This window comes from Taudactylus pleione, unplaced genomic scaffold, assembly GCF_031769625.1.
Source record: "Taudactylus pleione unplaced genomic scaffold, aTauple2 ptg000019l, whole genome shotgun sequence".
In the NCBI taxonomy this organism is placed as follows: Eukaryota; Metazoa; Chordata; class Amphibia; order Anura; family Myobatrachidae; genus Taudactylus; species Taudactylus pleione.
Genome location: NW_028284421.1, coordinates 28,916,829 through 28,939,757, shown reverse-complemented (window position 1 = coordinate 28,939,757; position 22,929 = coordinate 28,916,829). Strand labels below are relative to the sequence as shown.

At 44.5% G+C, this 22,929-nt stretch overlaps 1 protein-coding gene across 1 annotated transcript in view; it reads left to right on the top strand.

The window, feature by feature from the left end:
* Positions 1 to 1,229: 1,229 nt before the first annotated feature.
* Positions 1,230 to 22,929, top strand: part of REC114 (REC114 meiotic recombination protein) — a 286,120-nt gene continuing 264,420 nt past the window's right edge. Inside the window, exon 1 of the mRNA XM_088446220.1 lies at positions 1,230 to 1,352. Within this exon, the coding sequence (XP_088302346.1) occupies positions 1,245 to 1,352 (108 nt within the window). The 5' untranslated portion in view covers positions 1,230 to 1,244. The remainder of the gene's footprint in view (positions 1,353 to 22,929) is intronic.

Genomic DNA, 22,929 nt, shown 5'->3' with positions numbered 1-22,929 from the left:
AAAACATTGATGGCTGATGGCCATCCCTAGCTCTCCCTATTTATTTAGAGTGGCTAACACTATCTGAAGATGGCATTAGCATTGGGATCAAGCCCCGAAAATAAACTGCGTCAGACCACAGTCCCCATTAAGATATAATGCAGACTGTAGCATTAGTTTTGTTTTCCTAAGGCGGGAGACATCTCTGATATTTCCAGTGCTAGACGTTTCTTAAATGGCAGCACACTTTAATCGTGCAGAAGGGATTTTGAGGAGGATAATACCTTAATAAATAATACCTTAATAAATGGGCCCTATGTTCCACCATTAGTTGAAAAAGCTGTGTGCAGAACTAGCCTTCACAATGTAAGCATTTAGTGAAAACTACTGTTTATTAACTCCATGTTGTACAGCATCAAAAATCTATTGAAGCTTGCTAACTAAATAATTATTATTGGTACTTCCTCATCTTTGCGGCCCCCTACTGGAGGCGCTGGTTACGCTACTTACGTATCTTCACTAGTCAATGAAGATACGTAAGTAGCGTAAAGATCAGCCAGTGTCCAACGTCATTCCTTACCATCCAAGTGGGCATGGAGGGGGAATATATCCTTGTAGCGAGCAAAGCGAGCCACCGTGCCGGCAGCATGTAGAGCGAAGCGAGCCCGCAAGGGGTCGAATGGTATTTTCTCACGTTTACGCTACTTACGTATCTTCACTGACTAGTGAAAATACGTAAGTAGCGTAACCAGCGCCTCCAGCAGGGGGCCGCAAAGATGAGGAAGAACCTTATTATTTTATTAGAATAATAATTATAATTCTCTGGTCCTTTATACTCAAATATTTGCTATAGAGTTGAAATTATACGAAATGTCTCAACTCCATACAGCTATGTATTTATTTTAATCATAGCAATGGCATCCACCTAATAATTAGGCAATTCAGAGCTGTGACTCTAGAAAGGAAAGAATATATACACAGCTACAAATATGCATACAATTGTAAAGAAGCAAATCAAACTATTTGATAATAAATGTATCCTGTGATAAGATGGCCAACAAATCAAAGTCCATATATATTTAACGTAGGGAAAAATATTTAAAGCCACCAGGTAAACATTAAGGTAACAACACTACGGCATCTTTAATACGACACAAACAGATTATGACTTCACCTCAGCCGAGATTGTGATGCAGTGATTCAATTTCCCGCTTTTATGATTAATGGCGGAAGCGCCGGAGGCTGACGGGTCTCAGGTGGCAGCTATGGCGGAGGCGGCATGCTCTGGTGTGGGAGGACAAGGTGAGGAGTGGGCTTTAAAGAGGTACGGAAGGCTCTGCGGGAAGAACGAGAGCAGCTCGCCACAGGACCGGGTAAGATCAGCAACTAATACTCTGCAGCAGACAAGAGACTGGAAACCGTGCGTGAGGGACCGGTGCTCCCTTGCCTCATGTATCCCAATTCATTTGTGTTTAGTTTAAGAACAAACTTTTCTGTACCAAACTACTTTAAAATGCATTATTCCTTCTGCATCCATTCGCAACATAGTACTATTATTTGCATTAGAAAAGACATAAATAAATGTGGATGACAGTGGGCTCGATTCTATTGTGAATAGCGCCGGGAATCAGCTCCCGGAGCTATTCAATGCACCGCGCTGCTAAGCCCGACTAAGGATTTCTTCTCGCACCCCTCCAGGCGTGAGGCTATTTTCTGCCCTTCACGCCTGGAAAACAGCATCGCGCTGGGAAGTTAGGTTGGGGAATGCCCTTTCTTGCTAAACAGGGTGTTTAGTTGCGAGAACGGGCATTCTCCGAGTAAACACAGCGCAGAATTGAATAGCTCTGGGAGCTATCTCCCAGCGCTATTTACATTGCGGGCAATTGAATCGAGCCCAATGAGTGATGTGCTACCATGTGGAGACATTTTCTTGTGGATGTTAACTGAACTTGTTGACCTGTACATCATATATGTATATATGTTAATTTAGCTTGGTTTTTGTCCATAAAAAGTTTCTGCATAATTTTATGTATCCCAGATATGTACCAGTGGCCAGATACAGCAAATTTCACAGAAATCACTGCAAAAGGCTTATTAGCGCTACAGATCACGGTACCCATTATTCTCTAACCCCTATGTACCAGACTCCAAAAAGTGTAGATTTTTGTAGTTTGGTTCCGTTGGTTAACGTCATCCTCAAATGGTATTAAGGGGGGTATTCTTGAAAGCTTGGAGAGAGAAAATTGTGTGATATAAAGTACCAACTGATCTGCTCCAAAAACCGGGTACACATTAGAACGATGGCCAATCGTGCAGAAGGTCAGGAAGATTTCCCTTTGCCCTGGAGCATAACAGATTGGCCGCACACACTACTCGGTTTGAGTGACGGAACGATACCTCGTTCTGTCCTTCATTAAAATGCACAACTGCACACATTGTTTGATTGGTCATGCAGCACTGACAGTCAATCAAACGATCTCGTATGTCATCTGCGAGAGCGCGCAATAGTGCATATACATTAGACGATATGCACGATTTGTTGTTTCGATATGCCAAATCGTGCTGATTTCTTTCTCGGGTACCCAGCCTACATGTCACTTTACAGACTGGGGTCTACATACTAAGCCTTGGAGTGAGCTAAAGTGGATAGAGATAAAGTACCAACCAATCAGCTCCTGTCACTTTACTGGCTGTGTTTGAAAAATGACAGTTAGGAGCCAATTGGTTGGTACTTTCTCACAGCTCTCTCCAAGCTTTCATGAATACTAACCTAACTGCTTTTTGCCTATGGAGTAGGCCAGCTCTGGTATGTGACATTAGGGCATATGTATTAAGCTGATTTTTACGTAAAATTATGCAGACTGCAGTTTCTGCATAATTTTATGTATTGCTCCTATGTACTAATAGCACAATACAGGAGATTTCACAGGTGTCCTCTTTTAAATTGAGACACCCACCTGTGCCTTCTCAAATCCGATGCATGCATCGGATCACCATGGGCAGACCATCGGACGTTCTGAGTAATCTTAGGGTTAATCAGACTGTCCAGCTACTAAGGCCAGTAAATCTGCATTTGACGACGCAGACAGACTTCACTCACCTGAAGTCTGCAGCCGCACTTTGGGCCTGATTCAGAGACGGGCGCTAATTCGATCGCAGTAGCGATTTCATACGCAGCAGCGAATATATGCTAATGTTAGCAAAGATCACCCGAGCATAAAGACGCCCACGTGCGACGACACATACCTGCGTAAATATCTGTAAAATTGATGCACATCAGCGCCCATCTTACCCTTGCTGCATGTATGACCTGCCGCATCCTTGGGAGCTCTTCTGACACGCAGAGCTGTGCATGCACTCGCAGTGGCTAATTTATGCACGCCCATGTAATGGTGTTTAAATGGACAGGCACGCCTCTGTTTTTCTGACCACTCCCTGTTACCACCCCCAAACGTTGACAACCTGTCAGTCATTTTGTGAATGGATCCTCTGTGTGTCCGTAATCACAATGCGATCGCTGTGCACGCACAGTGCGGCTTATACGCATGCTCGAAGGCAAACAATTCCTTGATCTGTGTGAAAATCTCATCAGCGTCCATCTCTGAATCAGGCCGTGTCCTATGATTCAGTGCGGCTCCTGTGCATGTGCACATCCAAAAGCATCGGCAATTTGCTGCCTATGTCGTCATTACATCCGGGTCTGAATCAGGTCCAGACAGTACAGGGGAAGGAGGAGTCTTGTTTCAATTTCAATTTCAATATCTAATTCTGTAATTCTATCAAGAGTTGAACCAGTTTGGGTCAGGACTTCAATTGTAGAAATGCATAGAAGGGGTATGTCAAATAAAGCAGTATGTACCCAGGCCTAATGAAGACTGTGTATCGGCTCAAGTTCTACTGTGGGCGGTATCTGGATGGAAGATCTACATTGTCTAGATCAGTGGTTCTCAAACTCTGTCCTCAGGACCCCCACACAGTTCATGTTTTGCAGGTCACCCAGCAGGTGCACAGGTGTAATCATTACTCACCCACATATTTTAAAAGGTCCACAGGTGGAGCTAATTATTTCACTTGATTCAGTGTGGAGACCTGGAAAACATGCACTGTTTGGGGTCCTGAGGACCGAGTTTGAGAACCTGTGGTCTAGATCACAGGTTCTCAAACTCTGTACTCAGGACCCCAAATAGTGCATGTTTTCCAGGTCTCCTCACAAGTGAAATAATTAGCTCCCATCAGTGGATCTTTTAAAATGTCAGTGAGTAATGAATACAACTGTGCACCTGTTGGGTGATTTGGAAAATGTGACCTGTGTGGGCTCCTGAAGACCGAGTTTGAGAGCCACTGGTTTAGATACAGTCAATAGATTGACACTAGATGGTCGACATGGTGAAAAGGTCGTCATGGACTTAGGTCGGCACACAAATTGTTGACACATGGTTTTTCATTTTTTTTATTTTTAGGTTTAGGCACGGCAGAGGGTTAGGCTGTGGAAGGAGATGGTTAGGGATAGGCACAAGGGGGAGAGTTAGGTGCTAAAAAGGAAGCCTTATATACTGATACAGGCCATCAGGCGTCGAAAAAGCTGTATTCTCCTTGGCGGTCTCGCTTAGGGGAATTAGCGAATATCCCTTTTTGTGAGGTCTAGTGTCGTAAGATACCGGCTACTCGCCAAATTTTTCACTAGTTCGTCCACCCGAGGTAGCGGGTATGCGTCAAACCAGGAAACCTGATTCAGACGCCTAAAGTCATTACAAAAACGTATTGCCCTGGACTCTTCAATGACCCAAAGTTGGAGCATTTCTTTCACTTCTTGCTGGACAGCTTGCCACTACGCCTCAGGAATGCAATATGGTCGCTGCTTTACAACCACCCATTCAGGTATATGTGTCATTTTCTACCAAGGTAGTGCACCTCGTAAGGGAAGAAAACACATCCCGATTGTTGCTGATCAAGACCTCTGCTACCTTTCGTTCTGCTGACAACGTGTCCGCCAGCAGGACATCCGAAGGTACAGTCAAAATAAAAAGGTGCAAAGGTACCTGAGGGATGTCGGTTTCCAGTACGCTCTTGGCGTCACCCGTATTGGGTATAACGTTCTTGAAGGTACTTTTTAATTTTCTGTACCTGGGCAAAGTGTTGCAGATCTCTCTCCTCTGGTAAAGTACCCCAGCCCAGAGTGAAATTATCTTCCTCTGATATGCATTGCCCAGTGGTTCCCTCTCTAAAGATGACTGGTCGTGCTCTTCCACTCTTCTCCACTTTATGAGGTAAGGCCTTGGAGACTACACTTGCTTTGTCTCTGATGGTCCTTTAAAAACTCAGCAAATCCTGGGAAATTGTGTTCCAATATAAGGGAGCTCAGGTCCTACCGTGGCTACCACCTCATAAGTGCGCCCCTTTATGGTGAGGCTCACTCGCACTTGGGAGATGTTTTCTGTGGAACCATGTACACCGAGTACCTCAACTAACCCTGCCATTTTCTCTAGTGGCCTGGGTAGGACAGCCTTGAAGATCAGGGTTAGCTCACTCCCTGAGTCTATAATAGCCGGTAGTTCTTGGCTATTCAGCGAAACAGACTCCCACATTAATGGGGGTCTGGAATCCAGGGGTACCATAGTATAGAAAGTTGGATATATAGCGCCTGTGCTGGCGATACCACACTTCATAGGCTCTGTTTTCTTTGAACAGTCCCGCCTTACATGACCTGGCTCTCCGCATTAATGCTAGACAACCACGGAGTCTCCAGTGATGTTTACGATTCTGAGGATTGGTGTGTATGACCCAGCGCTGCATAATCTGACCTAGAGTCCTTATGCACTGGTCGATAATTACCGTCTCCACAATCTGAGCGGAAGTGCAGACTTCCGGCTGGAGCCAACTCAGCCCCTGTCTGGCAAGTTCTGCAACCTGCTCCCACATTTGGACACCTGGTAATAGAGCCTATTTGCTGCGCTTTTCCAGCAGGAGTGAGTCCTGACCAGGCCAGAATGGCACTTTTGACTAGGTCATATTTCTCCGCATCAGCAGAGGACAAATAAGCATAGTCTTTCAGAGCCTCACCAGTGAGATGGGGACAAATCTATGAGCCCAAGTATCCAGTGGCCACTATAAGTGCTGTGCCATCCTCTCAAATATCAGTAAATAAGCTTCGGGGTCATCTGAGGTAGACCTTTTCTTTAATTGCTCAGTGCCCACCAGCTGTAACATTTGTTCCTCTGTTTATTGATGAGAGGTCAACAAATTTACTATAGTGTGAAAAACTTCCTCCATTGTTTCTTTTGGAGGCCTATGTACGAACTTAAGTGGTTTTAAATAAGTCAGTATTTACCAAAAAAAAAAATATATATATATATATATATATATTTATTTTTTCCTTTTGGCAGTGCAACAATTATCCCAGTTTAACACCGAAAAAGATAACTGCCTTTTTTTTTTCTGAGCAATGCAGTGGTTAATTGAAACTCAGCATGTGAGCCTTGCTCTGCTTAGACAGCAGGTGAATTTAATTACACAGCATGCACACACTATCTGGAGAACATACTAGCAGCATTTGACATGTCTTTAAGCACCTTTAGTGTAAAAAAAACAAAACAAAAAAAAAAGACTTTTTTTTTTTTTTCAGTACACAGATAGTGCAAGTTACAGTGTCCTTAATTTAACTGCTTTTTTTTTCCTGGTTCGCCAACCATTCTCCCATATACCGAACGTTCTGCCTAGTCAGATCCTTTGCCACGCAGGAAGCATCTGGCGTTTGCACTGCGACACTGTACCGGCCGGCCACAAATGTAACGTGGTGTAGAAATAGTTTTGTTTTGTTTTGTTTTTTTGCGGGGGGATATTGTTAAAAATTATGTTTCAACACAAACTAATATAAAGAGTGCTCCCAAAAAAAGTTTTCTTTCTTCTTCCGTACTCGATACATTGCCATACACTTTCAGATAACTTTTCAGTCTGACGGATGGTGAGTATATCCACAAACTATCCTATGTATTCGGTATACTGGAACTGACAGAGTGATAATTGCTGCTCTGTCATGGCCATAGAGAGCAGCAAGTATCGGCATGATAATTGCACTGTGTATGGCTGCCTTTAGGGACAGAAATTTGACAGCGGAAATCTGCAGAGGGGATTCCCTTATATTCAACCCACTTATATTTAGCCCTCAACTATTTGTTGTAATTTGTAAAATGTGACCAGTATGCCCACTTTGCCACATATTCTTATGCCCAAAATCTTGCTGGGCTAGAAAACTAAAGTGTCTGCCTGTTTGTCTGGGGTTCTTTAAGGAGCTTCAATTAAGGACTGCATGCTTCTTTAGGCGTAACCACCCAGGAATCTAAAAATAAAATCTCACCACTTTGGTGGATTACCTTTGAATGAATATTCCTTTTATTATAAACGGCAACATAAAATCTGCTTACAAAAGCAGTAAAATTCAGATTATGTATTACTGGTCCACCAGTATTAACAATTGCTCCAGGTCTAGTCTCAATACTCCAGCCAACTGGTCCACAGAACAACTTAATGAAAAACACGATGCTGGGGGCAACCCAGTGCATTTAGTCAGAATGCCTTATTCTGGGGCGTGGCCTCCTACCTCTGACACGGAATATATACCATAACTTTTTGACAGATGCCTCTCAATTTTCCATTTAGCAATAACGCTGCCTCCCAAAGCTATGTGGAGAACCTCATTTACAAACCCACATATTATATAATAATGTCAGGTCTGCTCTGCATAAGTTGTATAAAAATCCTTACCCAATACATAATACCCTTTATACATCTCACAGAATACCACCTGCAACTCTGTGATTTCAGCCATCTTTTTATATATTATGACCATGCTGCTTATTAATACTACAGTGCTTTGTGTTATATGTATTTCGAACATCCTATTTTGTCATAACATTTATTTAAAGATTACGGTCTGGACTGCCACAAGGTTTTGAAGAGACCCATATTGAAGTCGCGTCTCTGTAATGTCTTACTTCGGTTCATTCAATCTCGAAAACACCTTCTTGTCCAGCAACCATAAAAATTACGTTGTAGTTGAAGGTGAAATCCTGAGTGCGAGGAGATGAGGTGGCAATTAATAGCAAAGGAAATAGGGTGGGAAAGAGTGTAATTCTGAAAATTGTCCATGGCATGTACATTGAGAGCTGGTGCGTGTGACTGTGCTGGCTGCATTTCCCAGTTCACGGTTCCCACTGCTACTACAGACAAAATAACAAACCAGATGCCTGATTCCTCCTTCCCTCACAGCTCACCCTACCTCCTCCACTCACAGCTCTCCCCTATAATTCATTCCTATCTCCCACACAGCTCTCCTCCAGCTTCCTTGTGAGGTCACGTGTGAGCCGGTTGTGTGTGTGTGTGTGTATATATGGGGGCGAGCGGGCAAGACTTTGAATTCCAGAAGTGGAATTGAATAACACTAGCAAAATTCTACCCATTACCAACTTTAAACCCAGTGCGCAACTTTAAACTGCTTCTTGTAGGCTCTCTGATGACAACCTGGATTTGCCTGCAAATAAGCTATGTTTCTCTGAGGAACGGTATGGGCACCTAACCCTAACCCCGCTACACTTCCTAAACCTCCCGCCCCCACACCGCGGCTAATGCTAAGGACGCCCTGGACTTGGCTCTTCGGGCTGGCATCCTTCGGCGTTCCCGCTGTCGGGATTAAGATAGGTGTCGGTATTTCAACGCCTATCTTAAGTCCCCTGTCAGGATATAGACCGGTGGCATTTAGTTGTTGTTGTTATCCTTTTATTTATATGGCGCCACAAGTGTTCCGCAGCGCCTTACATAGTACATAGAACTAATAGGTGAACAAGAAACAAGTAACTTGCAGGACAAGGACACGATTTATATACATTGCTGCAATAGTGATTAAAGCACTCACAGTAAGCAGCCGGGAATTGGAGGTCACGTGTTAGGTGCCCTTATGGGGAGTAAAGAGTAGAAGAAAATGTAAAGAGAAGCACATGAGGGAAGAGGTCCCGTGAGAGCTTACATTCTAAAGGGGAAGGGCAGACAGGCGTGACACAGAAGGGGTAAACTGCAGTAAACTGCTTCTCGTTTCTCTGCTATCACTGCTAAAGATCATATCTCTCTCTGTTCTTCAGCCTGCAGGTTAATTCCCAAATATAATAGCCTGTGAATTTGCAGGCAGTTGCAAGATTTCTGTAATTTAGCAGCTAGATTTAAAGTGACAATTTTTAAAAAAGGCTAAACCACCCAATTACTTTTCCATGAGTAATTTTCTTGTTTGTCATGTTTATTTTGATACCTAATGTGTAATTTTCGAATGTTTTGGAGGTCATAAGGGTTAGACATGATCGTAACTCTTCTTTTTTATTTTTTTTGTTAACTTGAGCAGGTCAGAGTAAACCAGCGATGGGACATCTGACATACTTCAAGCACCACATGCGAGACCATTAATCCAATCCCCTCCCACCTCCTCCATTACCCCCTCATTGCCAACTTCCTCATCCTATCTTCCCTTTCAGGTACTATCCCCCTTCAAACACACTCTGGTCACCCCTATTCTTTAGAAACCATCATTTGACCCGTTCTCCCTTTATAAGTATTGGGGATATAGGGGCATCTGTCCTTTAGGCTTTCAAACTCAATGAGTGTGTTGTCTACAACAGACTTACTTACTTAGGCCCTCATTCAGAGCCGGACGTTCTGAGCAGAACGCTCGCTCTGAATGAGGGCCGTCCTCCATAAAAATGGAGCGTCCTCCTGGACGCTCGTATAGCTGTGGGTCACCACCCACAGCACATACGAGCGTGCAGGATGATGGTCGCGATGGCTTGACCATCGCCAGTGCGACCAGAAGCCTGTGGTCGGGTTTTTCGACCACAAGCCCTGGAGTGATTTTGGCTCTATCAGAGCCAAAATCACTCCCACTGACATCACTAGTGATGTCAGTGGGCCGGCTTCTGACGGTAGGCGTTCCCTTGGGAACGCCCCCTTCTGGGAGGCACGCCCACCAAAGGGGGCATGCTGTCAATCAACATCGACAGCACGCCCCCTTTGATCAGACACAACGAGTGAAGGAAAGTCCTTCGCTCGTCGCGTCTCGCGCATGTGCACGACGGAGCTCCCTCCGTCGTGCGCATGCTCAGTGCACACCATCGACCCACTTGCGAGCGGACAGCCGCTCGCGAGTGGGTCTGAATCAGGCCCTTACTTACTACCCACTCCCTTCTTGACCCTGTCCAATATAGTCTTTGTCCGAACCACTCAACCGTAACTGCCCTCACCAAAGTCATCAAAGACCAAGGGTCACTACTCTGTACTGATCCTTGTGGACCTCCCTGCAACATTCAGTACTGTCGACTATCCCCACAATTCTCCATTCCATTGTCCTCTGTGACACTGAATTCACACGGTACTCTTCCAGCTTGTCCAAATGTACCTTCTCTGTCTCCACTCCTGGCTCCACCTCAACTCAACTCAACCCATCCCACATCCTGTTGTTGTTCCCCAAGGCTCTGCCCTTGCCCCCTTGCACTGCACTTCTTCTTATTTTGCCAAACTCCTTTCACATTCTGACATCGCAATGTGGTCCAGGTTAACGTGTCTGGTGGCCGGGCCTTGCAAACTGCTGGAATCCACCCCTTATTGACGGCAGGTTGAGGCAATAATACAAGATTTACTAAAGATTGCATGGGGTCTTAAATTTTCTCAGGGATTGGCATAAACAGTCTGAGGAAACGGGCATGTGTCCGTATTTACACGTTCATAATGTTTATGCATACCCTATTAGCGTTCCCGCTATGCATTTTTAGCAGGACATTGTGCCCTGTCTGATTTTGCAATGCTTATGACTGTGTTGCTCTGAAACAGCCAGCTGGTTGCTGCCCCCCCTGCGTAGCCAAGTTACGGTGAAATAGTCACCGTTGGGCGAATAGATGCCGTGTGCATCTATTCCGTGCGTGCTGGGCACGACCCCTGCAGGGACGACAAGGGGATCCACTCCCCTCTTTTCCATGCCTGTCTTCATGCTAAGTGCCCTGCCGCCCTCCGGTCCTGGCGTTAACCATCTTTCCGTGTACTCTATGAAAAATTCCTAATAAATACCAGTCAAAGACACAAATAAAACTTTTCAATTATTAGAAACTGTGCCTTGAAAATCTATTACCACAAACTGCTAACAACCTTTAGCCTTCAATATTCGTTTGCCAGTGACACCCAACTCTTCCCCTGACCTCTCCTTTGCCATCCTTTCTCGTATTACCTCCTGCATGTAGGCTAGCTTCTCTATAATATCCTACCACTTTCTTGAACTGGACCTCTCTAAAACTGAAATCCTTCTTTCCGTCCTCTAAGTCACACCCCCATCCCACAGATCAATTTCCTCTGTTCCCCAAATCCAATGTCTGTGTCATCCTAGACACTGTCCTCTTTCTCTCTTCACATCCAGTCTTTCTCCTATTATTGTACTTTCCAGCATCTGCCCCTTTCTCACCCTGGAAGCCACTAAAACCTTTATCGATGCTTTTTATAATTTCTCATCTTGATCATCGTAATCTACTTCTTACTGGCCTACCTATGGGTCTGATTCAGAGATGTACACAGTTGGCATTGCTGCTATATCTTTGGATGCAACAGCAATGCTAGCATATGGTTGCAACAGGAGATGTCTTTAGGAAAAAGACGACTCCTGCCAGCATCAGCGATGCATGTGCTGCATCCACAGTAATCCCTAGCTTACTCATTGTGCAACGGAACTGCTCAGCCGGGGTCAGGTAGTCTGTGTCGGAAGACGCAGACCCTGGCTCAAGCACTTCTAGAAAACGGGGGTGATGCCCTAATTTCCACAAATGCAGGCCAACTCCACCCACTACCCAGGCCCAAACAGATAAGTCTGTCAATCAGGTTGCAGTTTTGGTAACTGCGAGAGATCTCGCAGTAGAAGACTGGGACATGCGCAGTACAGATCCTGCACGTTGGAGTCTGTGTTTGTTGTGGACCCGGGGTGGTAACAGGAGGAAACACCGGAACAGGTTTATATATTGCAGAGTTTGTATATTCTCCCTGTGCTTGCGTGGGTTTCCTCCGGGTGCTCCGGTTTCCTCCCACACTCCAAAAATATACTGGTAGGGTTAATTTGTGTTGGGAGCCAATTAACCTATGTGTATGTGTGCGCGCATGTGATAGGGAATATAGAGTGTATTCTCCACTGGGGCAGGGACTGATGTGAATGGCCAAATATTCTATGTAAAGCGCTGCGGAATATGTGTGCGCTATATAAATAACTGGTAATAAATAAATAAATGTTGGTAGACATGAACAATAAGATAAACTAAAGTTCAGTAATAAACAAACTAATATGTGGCAGGAGGGAACTGTAGTGAGTGGGAATAAACAAATATGAGGTGAATCCAGATAGACTTCCAGTAATGCTGTGAAGATGGCTGCGCAGGAATGGGTTAACTGAGGAGACAGGTTCAGGCAGGAGTGGGTCTGGTGGAAGGTGCAGGGCTGATCCCCGGCGGAGCACAAAGCAGAGCGGTGCAGGCTATGCAGTGAGCCGGAGGCTGACAAGGAGCTAGGGCAAGCATCGGAGCACAAGACTAAGGTTCAGGAGCGCAGAGAACTCTCTCTCACAGCTAATGCTGTGAACACGTTGTACTGGCAACTACAGGGCACTCCGAACACCCTTAAGTACCCAGTAACAGAATGTGATAGGCCAGAGAGAGCAGGTGACCCACAGACTATTGGCCTGCTATGTCACATGGCCAACACCAACATGGTGGCACCCAGATAGCCGTGACGCGGAGACACTACTAGACTTACCCTTGCCAGTAACGATACTGCCTTTGAACCTTATGAATACCCCTGCCTATACCTTCTAATAGCCTTCCTATAAACCTCTAAGGATGACGCTATTTTGCGTACGCAGTCATACAGTAAATAAAGACTCCAGACCTAGAACCTGTGGTTCCAAAGCACAAAGTATTATTCAAGTAAAAAGTACAGCAGTTACACACTATGATCCTCATATAATCTTAGCGCAAAGAAATTATACAGACCCAAGTACAGTTATACATACGCAGCGCTCTCTGGTGCAGATGTAAGCATCAGCAAGAATCCCCTCGTCAATCAGCATTCAGCACGAAGACCAGGAACCCAGGGTCAGAGCACACATATTTATACCCCCAGAAATAAACAACACAAGAGAGAAGTTTGTTGCTAATACCATTGGTCCTAAAGGAGAGGGCATATGTTACAAGGCATTTAACAGGTTGGTTCAAATAGACACACTCCAGCCTCTAACAACTGGTGGTGTCTGGTTTCCCGCCTCATGCAAATCCTAACAGTTGTTCATATAATGTACATTTTGTTGCTTGAAGTCTCTGTGGTCCATAAGTTGAGAATGCATGTTGCGATCTCTCCATCGATATTACCGGAATACTGTTGAGAGAGTACGCTTCAGTACAATACCAAACATGGCCTACTTATCACGTATAAAACCTTAGTTACGAAATAATCTTTATTTCATAGCCATTATAATAAATGTGCATACTTGAATCTTATACCTTAAAGCTTATGGAACCTTGTATGTGAATATGTAATGTGAGTATGTGGGGTTTGATGTAAAGACGCTAGTTAACTTGGGGCAGATTCCTGTGCATGAAGCTAATATTCAGCGTTTTCATACAGTATCTTATGCATTCGCTAATATGCGACTAGTTAACAGCGCAATTGTGCGTATTAATGTGTGTATGAGAAATGGTGAAAGATGCAATCGCATGATGCTAATAGTAATATCGCCACATGTACTAAAGTGTGAGTTTATCTAAAATGGCGCTTAGGCGGCCATTCGCAAAATGGCGTCTTGCGATCTCATTTTGAAGATGGCGTCTTGCGGCCAGTTGCAAGATGGCGTCGCTGCAATCCAATTTTAAACTGATCTTGTCTCAGCCAATTATCCAGCTTCGACAGTCCGCCCTTTGATAGCGAACAACATGCTATCACAATCTGATTGTTAAAATATAATTTAGGCTTACATTTATATACTATTTAGTGTTATTATGTGATGGCACAAGGTGATTCTTAATCCATCAATAATGTGTCTCTGAGTGGGGACATAAAACTACTATTATACGCACACCGCGGATCTTGGAAGATCATGTGAAAGGTGTGGGGATACACCAGTCCTATAAAGGCAGCCTTGAAGGGGAAATTTGAGACTTTACATTATCTGAGGTGTTTTAAAATAACATTTCAATAATACATTCTATGCATGTCTAAATATAATACATCAAATGATGGTATTTCCTAGTTCAGGGTTGTAATGCAGTTCTATATTTACCTCGGTATTCATACTGACCACCATCATAATTTCTTTCTTTCGTTTTACTCTATTTTTACATTTTCCACACTTCAACACAATAGGAACACACCGGACACACATGCCAATTATGATGACAATCAGTATAAGGATTAAGAATTTGCCGATGCTGGCGATCACTTCCTGGACCCATTCCCCTAGACCTGAGAACCATTTCACTGGGTTCAGCCATGAAATTTCACTGGGTTCAGCAGAATTTCATCCATCTTCCGGTCTATCACTTCCTTAGGGTTGCTGGTATCATTGGTGACATAGGTGCAACATTTTACTCCAAATTGGGTGGCCAAGGTTACGCAATACCCTCCAGTAACAGCAGTTAAATAATTTAACACTAGCCTGTGTTGCACCAGTTATTTCTTGTATGCTTGCAATTCTCTCCCTGTATACCTGAATGTGTCATCGTACATCTCGGTGATATTATCTATCAATTTAGCAAGTTCCTGAATATATCTAAAGTTTAATGTACCCTGAGCGATCCTGGTGGGATCCAATGCGACTAAAACTTGAAAGCCAGTTGTCTCACTAATTAACTGAGTGGCTTTATGCATGTCACCAGGTATCATATTTCTTTTGCCTCTGTGTTCATATTGCGTGTGAAGATATGGTGATGGTGTGTTTTTATGTATACTAAGCATTTCACCATGTGTGAGGGTCATAACTTCTGGGACTACTCTTCCCAGGTAACACAAACCTTCGGAACTCGGGGAGAGCCACTTATACGCTTTTCTTCCACATATAAAATATACATTATCAGGGAGAACATAAGGAATGGTATGCATCATTATCATTAAGCACATTTCCCTTGCAAACAATTCTATTTCTGGGTCTTCCATCTGGTACATGCAAGTTTATGGCTGTATTATTTTAGCACAATAACCATCTGGCACCTTACCAATAATTTCTTTGGTGGAACTCAATGCATACCGGTACCTAAAATGTCTCCCACTAGACTTATTTGAGCGTAACAGATCATGGTTTATGGACTCTTTATCAGCTCTTTGTGAGAAGGTCATCGTCTGATTATTCCCTGTCACTTCCCAACTCCCGGGTTTATTGGGGTTGGTTATGTTTAAACACAAAAGTGATCTATCTACTTGGAATTGATAGTTTGAAATGAGGTGGTTTGGATGAGAGGAATTTTCCATCCAAGGTTTTCCCTTTCTGCAATTCTAAAATTTCCGTGATATTCAGCGGAAATGGCAACAACCCTACATTATGCTGTCCCTGTGGCACATATGAACACACCCAGCAATCAGTTTGATTTAACACTTTCCCTACCATGCTATGATAATCCTCTATAGGATACCCACCCCAGTACAGGTTATATTTAGGCTGGCACCGTTGGATACAGTTCTCATCAACTAGGGACCCACAAAGCTCACAAATACAGGAATCTTCAGACGATAAACCTCCACACCGTCCCCGAGTATCTGGGATAACAGCTCTCTTAACAATAACAGTACTAAGATTGGTCAGACACTCCCCTGATTGGCATTGCACTCCTTCTCACTCCACTGCATCAGCACTGCCATCTACTCCCCTCTCCACAATCGGTCCCCCTTTACAGAAACCGGACATTCCTGAACTGACCAGGATGGTGAACACTCTAAAAGAGAATATGAAAATGCACACAGCAGGCCCGTACATTGCCACAACAAGACCAGCAAATTTCTTTTAGTTCAGGTATCTCACTACAACCTTTTCAATCCTCCCGGAACAAGCTCACGAACAACAGGTCCACGCTATCAGCCTTGTCTCCAACTCATTTCTCCACCGGTTGGTTGACCTTTTTGCAGTGAGTGGAATGGACCCAGGTATCTCCCTCAGCCACCTTCAAAGATGTAGTACTTGTCAGCAGCACCTGGTACGGACCTTCCCACCGATCAAACAACCTGAACGCAAGAAATTTCTGATCATAACATATTCTCCTGGTTCAACATCATGACCGTTAGTTTCAGGCATATCATTGGACAACAATTTCAGTTTTTGCTGCTGTTGTTTTAACTGCTTACTCATTGATATAAGATACTTTACAGTTACCTCGTTGTTACCTTTTCAAGTCTTCCTGTGGACTTATAATCAAATGAGATTGTCTACCGAACAGTATTTCAAAGGGAGACAGATTTAGAGGGCGTCTGGGAGTGGTCCTTATACTATGCAGGACCAACGGTAATGCTTCTGGCCAACCTAGTCCAGTCTCTGCCATGATTTTACTTAACTTATCTTTAATAGACCCGTTCATCCTCTCTACCTTGGCACTGGCCTGCGGTCGGTAGGGGGTGTGAAGTCGGCTATTAATACCCATCAGCTTACACATATTTTGAAAAACATCACCTGTGAAATGAGTACCCCTGTCACTCTCGATGATTTTAGAGATACCGTATCTGCATACAAATTCCTGAACTATTTTCTTGGCAGTAAACGCAGCAGTATTAGTGGCCGCTGGGTAGGCCTCAACCCAATTAGAAAATACATCAGTGCACACTAATACATACTTAAGATTCCTGCAGGGGGGTAATTGGATGAAATCAATTTGTATCACATGGAAAGGTCCATCAGTTGGTGGAATGTGGGACGCTTTGGTAGGGATCGCTTTCCCTATGTTCTTCCTCAAGCAGGTCAGACAGGGCATTGCTATCTTTTCTGCTTGTGAAGAAAAACCTGGTGCGCACCAGTATGCTCTCTCACCAGACCGTGTGCTGCCTCAGCCAGGCTGGGGTAATATGCCTTGGGGGCTACTGGCTTACCTTGTCCGTCCCTCCAGAGCCCGGAGGACTCTTACCCACATCCCTTGGACTTCCAAATGGACTTTTCCTGAATTGAACACAAATTTTGCATCTCAATTAATTGCAGCATACTAATTGTTTGGAAAGACATAGGCCCTGATTCAGAGCCGGACCTCTGACCAGAGCGCTCGCTCTGAATCAGGGCCCACCTCCATTAATATGGAGCGTCCTCCTGGACGCTAGTATAGCTGTGGGTCACCACCCACAGCATATATACGAGCGTGCAGGATGATGGTCGCGATGGTCTTGACCATCGCGACCATCGAAACTGCGAGCAGAAGCCTGCGGTTGAGTTTCTCAACCGCAAGACCAGGAGTGATTTTGGCTCTATCAGAGCCAAAATCACTCCCACTGACATCACTAGTGATGTCAGTGGGGCCGGCTTCAGACGGTAGGCGTTCCCATGGGAACGCCTCCGTCTGGCAGGCGTCCACCAAAGGGTGCGTACTGTCAGTCAACATCGACAGCACGCCCCCTTTGATGAGACACTACGAGCGAAGGAAAGTCCTTCGCTCGTCGCGTCTCGCGCATGCGCACGACGGAGCTCCCTCCGTCGTGCGCATGCGCAGTGCAGACCATCGACCCACTTGTGAGCAGACAGCCGCTCGCGAGTGGGTCTGAATGAGGGGCATAATTTTTTCAGTGGGAGAAAACAACATTTTTAACCCTGCTGCCCATTTTGAAGCTCCATCGGCTCTGTTGTTGCCCAGTGACACCGGGTCATCCTCACATGTGTGGGCTTTACACTTGATTACTGCCACCGCTTTGGGCAGTTGGATTGCTTCTAAAAGATATTTTATGTGTCGGGAATGTGCAACTGGTGTGCCTGCTGCTGTCATAAAATTTCTCAGACGCCATAGAACCCGAAATTGTGCACCACCCCGAACGCGTACCTCGAGCCAGTGTAAATGTTAGCAGATTTGCCTGCTGCCAGTTCACACGCTCTAGTTAGTACTACTAACTCTGCCACCTGGGCTGAGTGAGGAGGACCAAGAGGTTTGGCTTCTATGATGTCTGTGTCATTTACAACAGCATAACCTGTACATAATTCACCTGTGTCTGTTTGTCTATGACAACTCCCATCCATGTAAAAAGTCACATCTACATTCTCTAAAGGTGTGTCGTGTATGTCAGGTCTAGCAGCAAAGGTTTGATTCAGATATTCCATACAATTGTGTGTATCATTTTGTCCGCTGAACTCACCCTCCGCCAGCAACTCTCCTCCTTCCACCCTTTGTACATCATGTTGTACATATGGTAAATACGTTGCTGGATTCAGCGTGCTGCAACATTTAACAGTGATGTTTGCAGGTACGATTAGAGCTAGTTCCCATTTGTTAAACCTTGCCGAAGAGACGTGTCTGGTTTGAGCAGAGTTCAGCAGAGCAGATACAGCATGGGGAGTGTATACATTCATATCATTACCCAATACTACGTCCTCACTTTTACTCACCAAAAGAGCAGTAGCTGCTACTCTTCTCAAACAGGTGGGGAGTGATCTTTCCACAGTGTCCAATTGGGCACTGTAGTATGCTACGGGCCTACGGGCATCACCATGTTTTTGTGTGAGGACAACCAGCGGCTTCCGTACAATGCAAATCAAAAGGTTTTTCATAATCAGGTATTCCCAATGCAGGTGCTTTTGTCAGACTATCCTTAAGATTAAGGAAAGCCTGCTCTGATTCCTCTGTGTGTATGACACGATCGGGCTTTGAGGAATAGACCAAGTCCTGCAAAGGCAAGGCCAAAATAGAAAAACCTGGGATCCACATTCTACAGTATCCACACAGGAGGTACGAATTTGCTGTTGATTCTGCGGCAGTGTAATGTTCTGTATGGCCTGGAATCTATCATTTGTAAGATGTCTTAACCCCTGGGTTAGGCAGTGTCCCAAATATTTTACTCTGGATTGGCACGGCTGTAGTTTGTCCTTAGCCACCTTGTGTCCTGTATGCGAGAGATGAAGCAACATTCAAACATGACATAAACGAATCAGAACACAGCAATAAATCGTCCACATATTGAATTAGAACAGATCCATTTGCAGGTTGAAAGGATTGTAAACAGTCGTGCAATGCCTGGGAAAAGATACTGGGGCTGTCTATGAAACCTTGGGGCAACCGTGTCCATGTATATTGCACACCTCTGTATGTAAATGCGAATAGATACTGACAGTCAGGGTGGAGAGGCACAGACAAGAAAGCAGAACAGAGGTCAATGTCAGTGAAACGGGTTGCGTTTGGAGGGATCTGCATAAGAATGACAGCTGGATTTGGCACTACGGGGAATTGGCTCTCTACTACCTTATTAACACCTCTAAGGTCCTGTACCAGCCTATAACCCCTCCCACCACTCTTCTTCACCGGAAAGATGGGATTATTGGCTACACTAGCTGTACGAACTAAAATTCCCTGTTGCAATAATTGCTCAATTATTGGAAAAACCTCTAATTCTACCTTCTGTTTTAGTGGGTACTGGGGAATTTTTGGAGCTTGCCTACCGCCTTTTAAATTTACCATTACGGGGCTTACGTTTGCCATTAATCCAGTGTCCTGTCCATCCTTAGTCCAAAGGGAATCTGGAATTTGGGACAACATTTGATCTACCTAAGATGGATTTTCATTTAAACTCGTAGAGTGATACATTATCCTTTGGGGAGTGTCCAACATATCCCGCACCTCGTGCGCAACTTTCTCTGGGATATCTAGAAATACACCATCAGGAGTGCAATATATGACACATCCCATCTTGCATAACAAATCTCTACCCAGCAGGTTAGTAGGAGCCGCAGCAGCCAGAAGGAAAGAATGTCTGGTATACAACGGCCCAATAGTAACCTCTGTGGACTTTGTTAGAGGATAATGCTGCACTTTACCTGTTACACCCATTGTTGGTACTGTCTCATTGGTCACCTGTAAATTAACGGGAGATTTTATCACTGACCTGGTCGTCCCTGTGTCTACAAGAAAAGGATATTCAGTACCAGCTTCAACCATCAAGACCGGTTCTTCTCTAGTACTTCCCGTTAACCTGACTATCTGTAGACTACAGGTATGACCTGACCCCTAGCGTTGGCTACCATTCTCCAATAAAGTATTAACGGCCACAATTGGAGCTGGTGCTTGCTGGATATTTGCTGGTCTGTGCATATCCCTTATGGGGATATCCAGGTACTCTCCAGTTTGGGGGTCCTACCCTTTTTACTCTGCAGGTTCTACTTAAATGTCCTGGCTGGTTACAATTAAAACATATTCGTGGATCGGATGAAGACACAGGTTGTTGTGAGGTTTGAGCAGGGGGAAAAGATGGTGGATATGGAGTATAAGGGTATTGTGGGGATATGAAGTTTGTGAGTAGTGTGGGACCTGTGGTTGTGTAGGGTTAGTAGAATAGAGCTGTGTTTGCTGTTGCGTGGGATTAGTGAGGACATATTACTGTTCAGGTGTAGGTGTGTGTGTGTGTAGATGCAAGTGTGTCTGTTGGCTGTGATGTTACCGTCATTCCTTCCAGAGCTTGAATACTGACAGCCATTAGTTTTTCACTCTGGGTCTCTCTCTTCTTTGAGATGTTCATATCATGTTCTATGGCAGATTCTATGAGTGTATCTATTGTGACTCCCCTCCAGCCAGGTTGTGAGGTCTGAACCCAAGTCTTTAAGTTTTCCTTAAGACCGTCCATGAGTACCGTGACTATCATTCCCCTGTGGTGAGTGCTATCTTTAATATCCTCTAACCCAGTGTACTGGGTGATAGCCTGCAGAGCCCGGTCGCAATACTCTTCTGCAGATTCACTCTCCTTTTTGCTTTATAGTGAAAATTTTGTTCCAGTTAACTACTACCGGAAAATATATACCCAATTGAGTTACAATGCGGGAAATATTACCTTGGTTTACTTGGTCCGTTAAGGGAACGTCACCATCCAATACACAATCTGTGATGAATTTTGCCACGTCGGTATTGCGTGGTAGACAGGCCCTTAACACTACACGCCAATCTTTATTAGTTGGCTCATGAGAACTACCCAAATTCCTCAAAAATCTCTGACATTTGGCTAGTTCCTTTTTGGGATCGGGGAAATCATTTATGATGGAATTTAGTTCTGCTCTTGTCCAAGGACAATGCATTACTACTTCCCTCGTGGGCACTACACCGTTGGCATCTGCATTTCTATTCAGAACAGTTATTGTCCGAATGGGATGCAGACCGGTAGCGCTGCTACCTTTTGACCTTGTTACCTGGCTGGGGGTTTAATCTGTTGCTGCTACGTATGGTATTAACAACTTCCTCTATGGGTGCAGAGGGTGTTAGCACTTCCCTAGCTGTTACCGATGGAGATGGCGGCACCACTCGTAATTGTCGTGGTGTAGCATCTATCATTTGTACAGCATGGGAAATGGCAGACATTACAATAGGCTATTACAATAGGCTCCTCATCCACATCATTAACATTTTCTTTATAGTTGCTTAAGAGAGGGTACAAATTGCTTGTTAAATTTTTATGGGTATTTTTGATAACTGTACTTGCACCTCCATCCACATAAGGTGAGGGTGGTGCGCGTGAACTGCTGGCAATACCTTCCACAATGCTACCTTGCTGCACGTGCGTGCCATTTTGCGGCTCGCCTGCATTGCAATTCAGCGTCGCGGATGCATTTTCTGGCAATACGCTCGCAACGCGAGTTTGCGTCGTTTGCACATTTTTATGCCACGCATCCCCTTCATGCTGCCACAACTTTAAACATTCATAATATTTGACCTTTTCCTCTCGGGAGCGCATCAAACTGATGTGATCCCGGACATTATCTAATACATCTTTATCAAAACTACCAATTCTGGGAAACGGTCTAACACTCTTCATCGTCATTTTAAACCATACATCACAATACCTTATTGCATAAGTACCGTACTTCGTATGCATAATACGACGGGCCGATCCAAACGGCACTTCCATTAGCAGCACATCATTGTCTGACATCTCTATTGTTTGCATGGCTCCCATTCTGAGACAACTCCTACATTTTTCAATAAAAATTTAAACTGGTGAAAGACAGTCAAGATACTTTCACTTACCTGTGGACGATTTAAACGGCAGCGCCCACACACCTGTGAAGATTTGAAGAAGGCTACTCCACACACCCGGATAAGATTTAAGAAGGCTACTTCCACACACCTCTCTACAACAAAGACAACATGTACACCTGCTACTGTGTATAGAACGGTAAGCTGCTTACCGAGCGGCTAGCATTTAGCCCTTAAAGGTCATACGGTACCTCTAACTTTAGGGAACAAGTTACCCCTACCAACAAATACTCACTGTTACACACTTTTTTTCCTGCGCAGAAAAATACACGTTAACCCAGATATTGACAACAATTGAAAAGAATGTAAACCTCAACTGCTTTGTTTAAATACGTGGCAGCCCAACCGGAAGTACGTATACGCTATTGTGCGACCAGTCGCATACTCAATAATGCAACTACCACACAACCGTATGACAACCTTTAGCTGCGTACACAAAAGTGCGTCTTTACTGTGCGCAAAACTGCGACTCCACCGCGTGTTCAATACTGCAGCACCCCTTTAAATATTAGGTTCTATCAACAAAGGAAAACAAACTTTTTCCTCTCTTGTCCCTGGATTCTAGTCAGCGTCCGTGGCTCACACGAAAACTGGTAACGATCTCTCAGCACCGAGCGGTTGCAGGTAAACCCTGCATGTGGCCACTCCACCCTTTGGTGAGAAATTGATAACCGTAAGTGCCGTGTGAGTGGGTAAGTGATTTCACTACGAG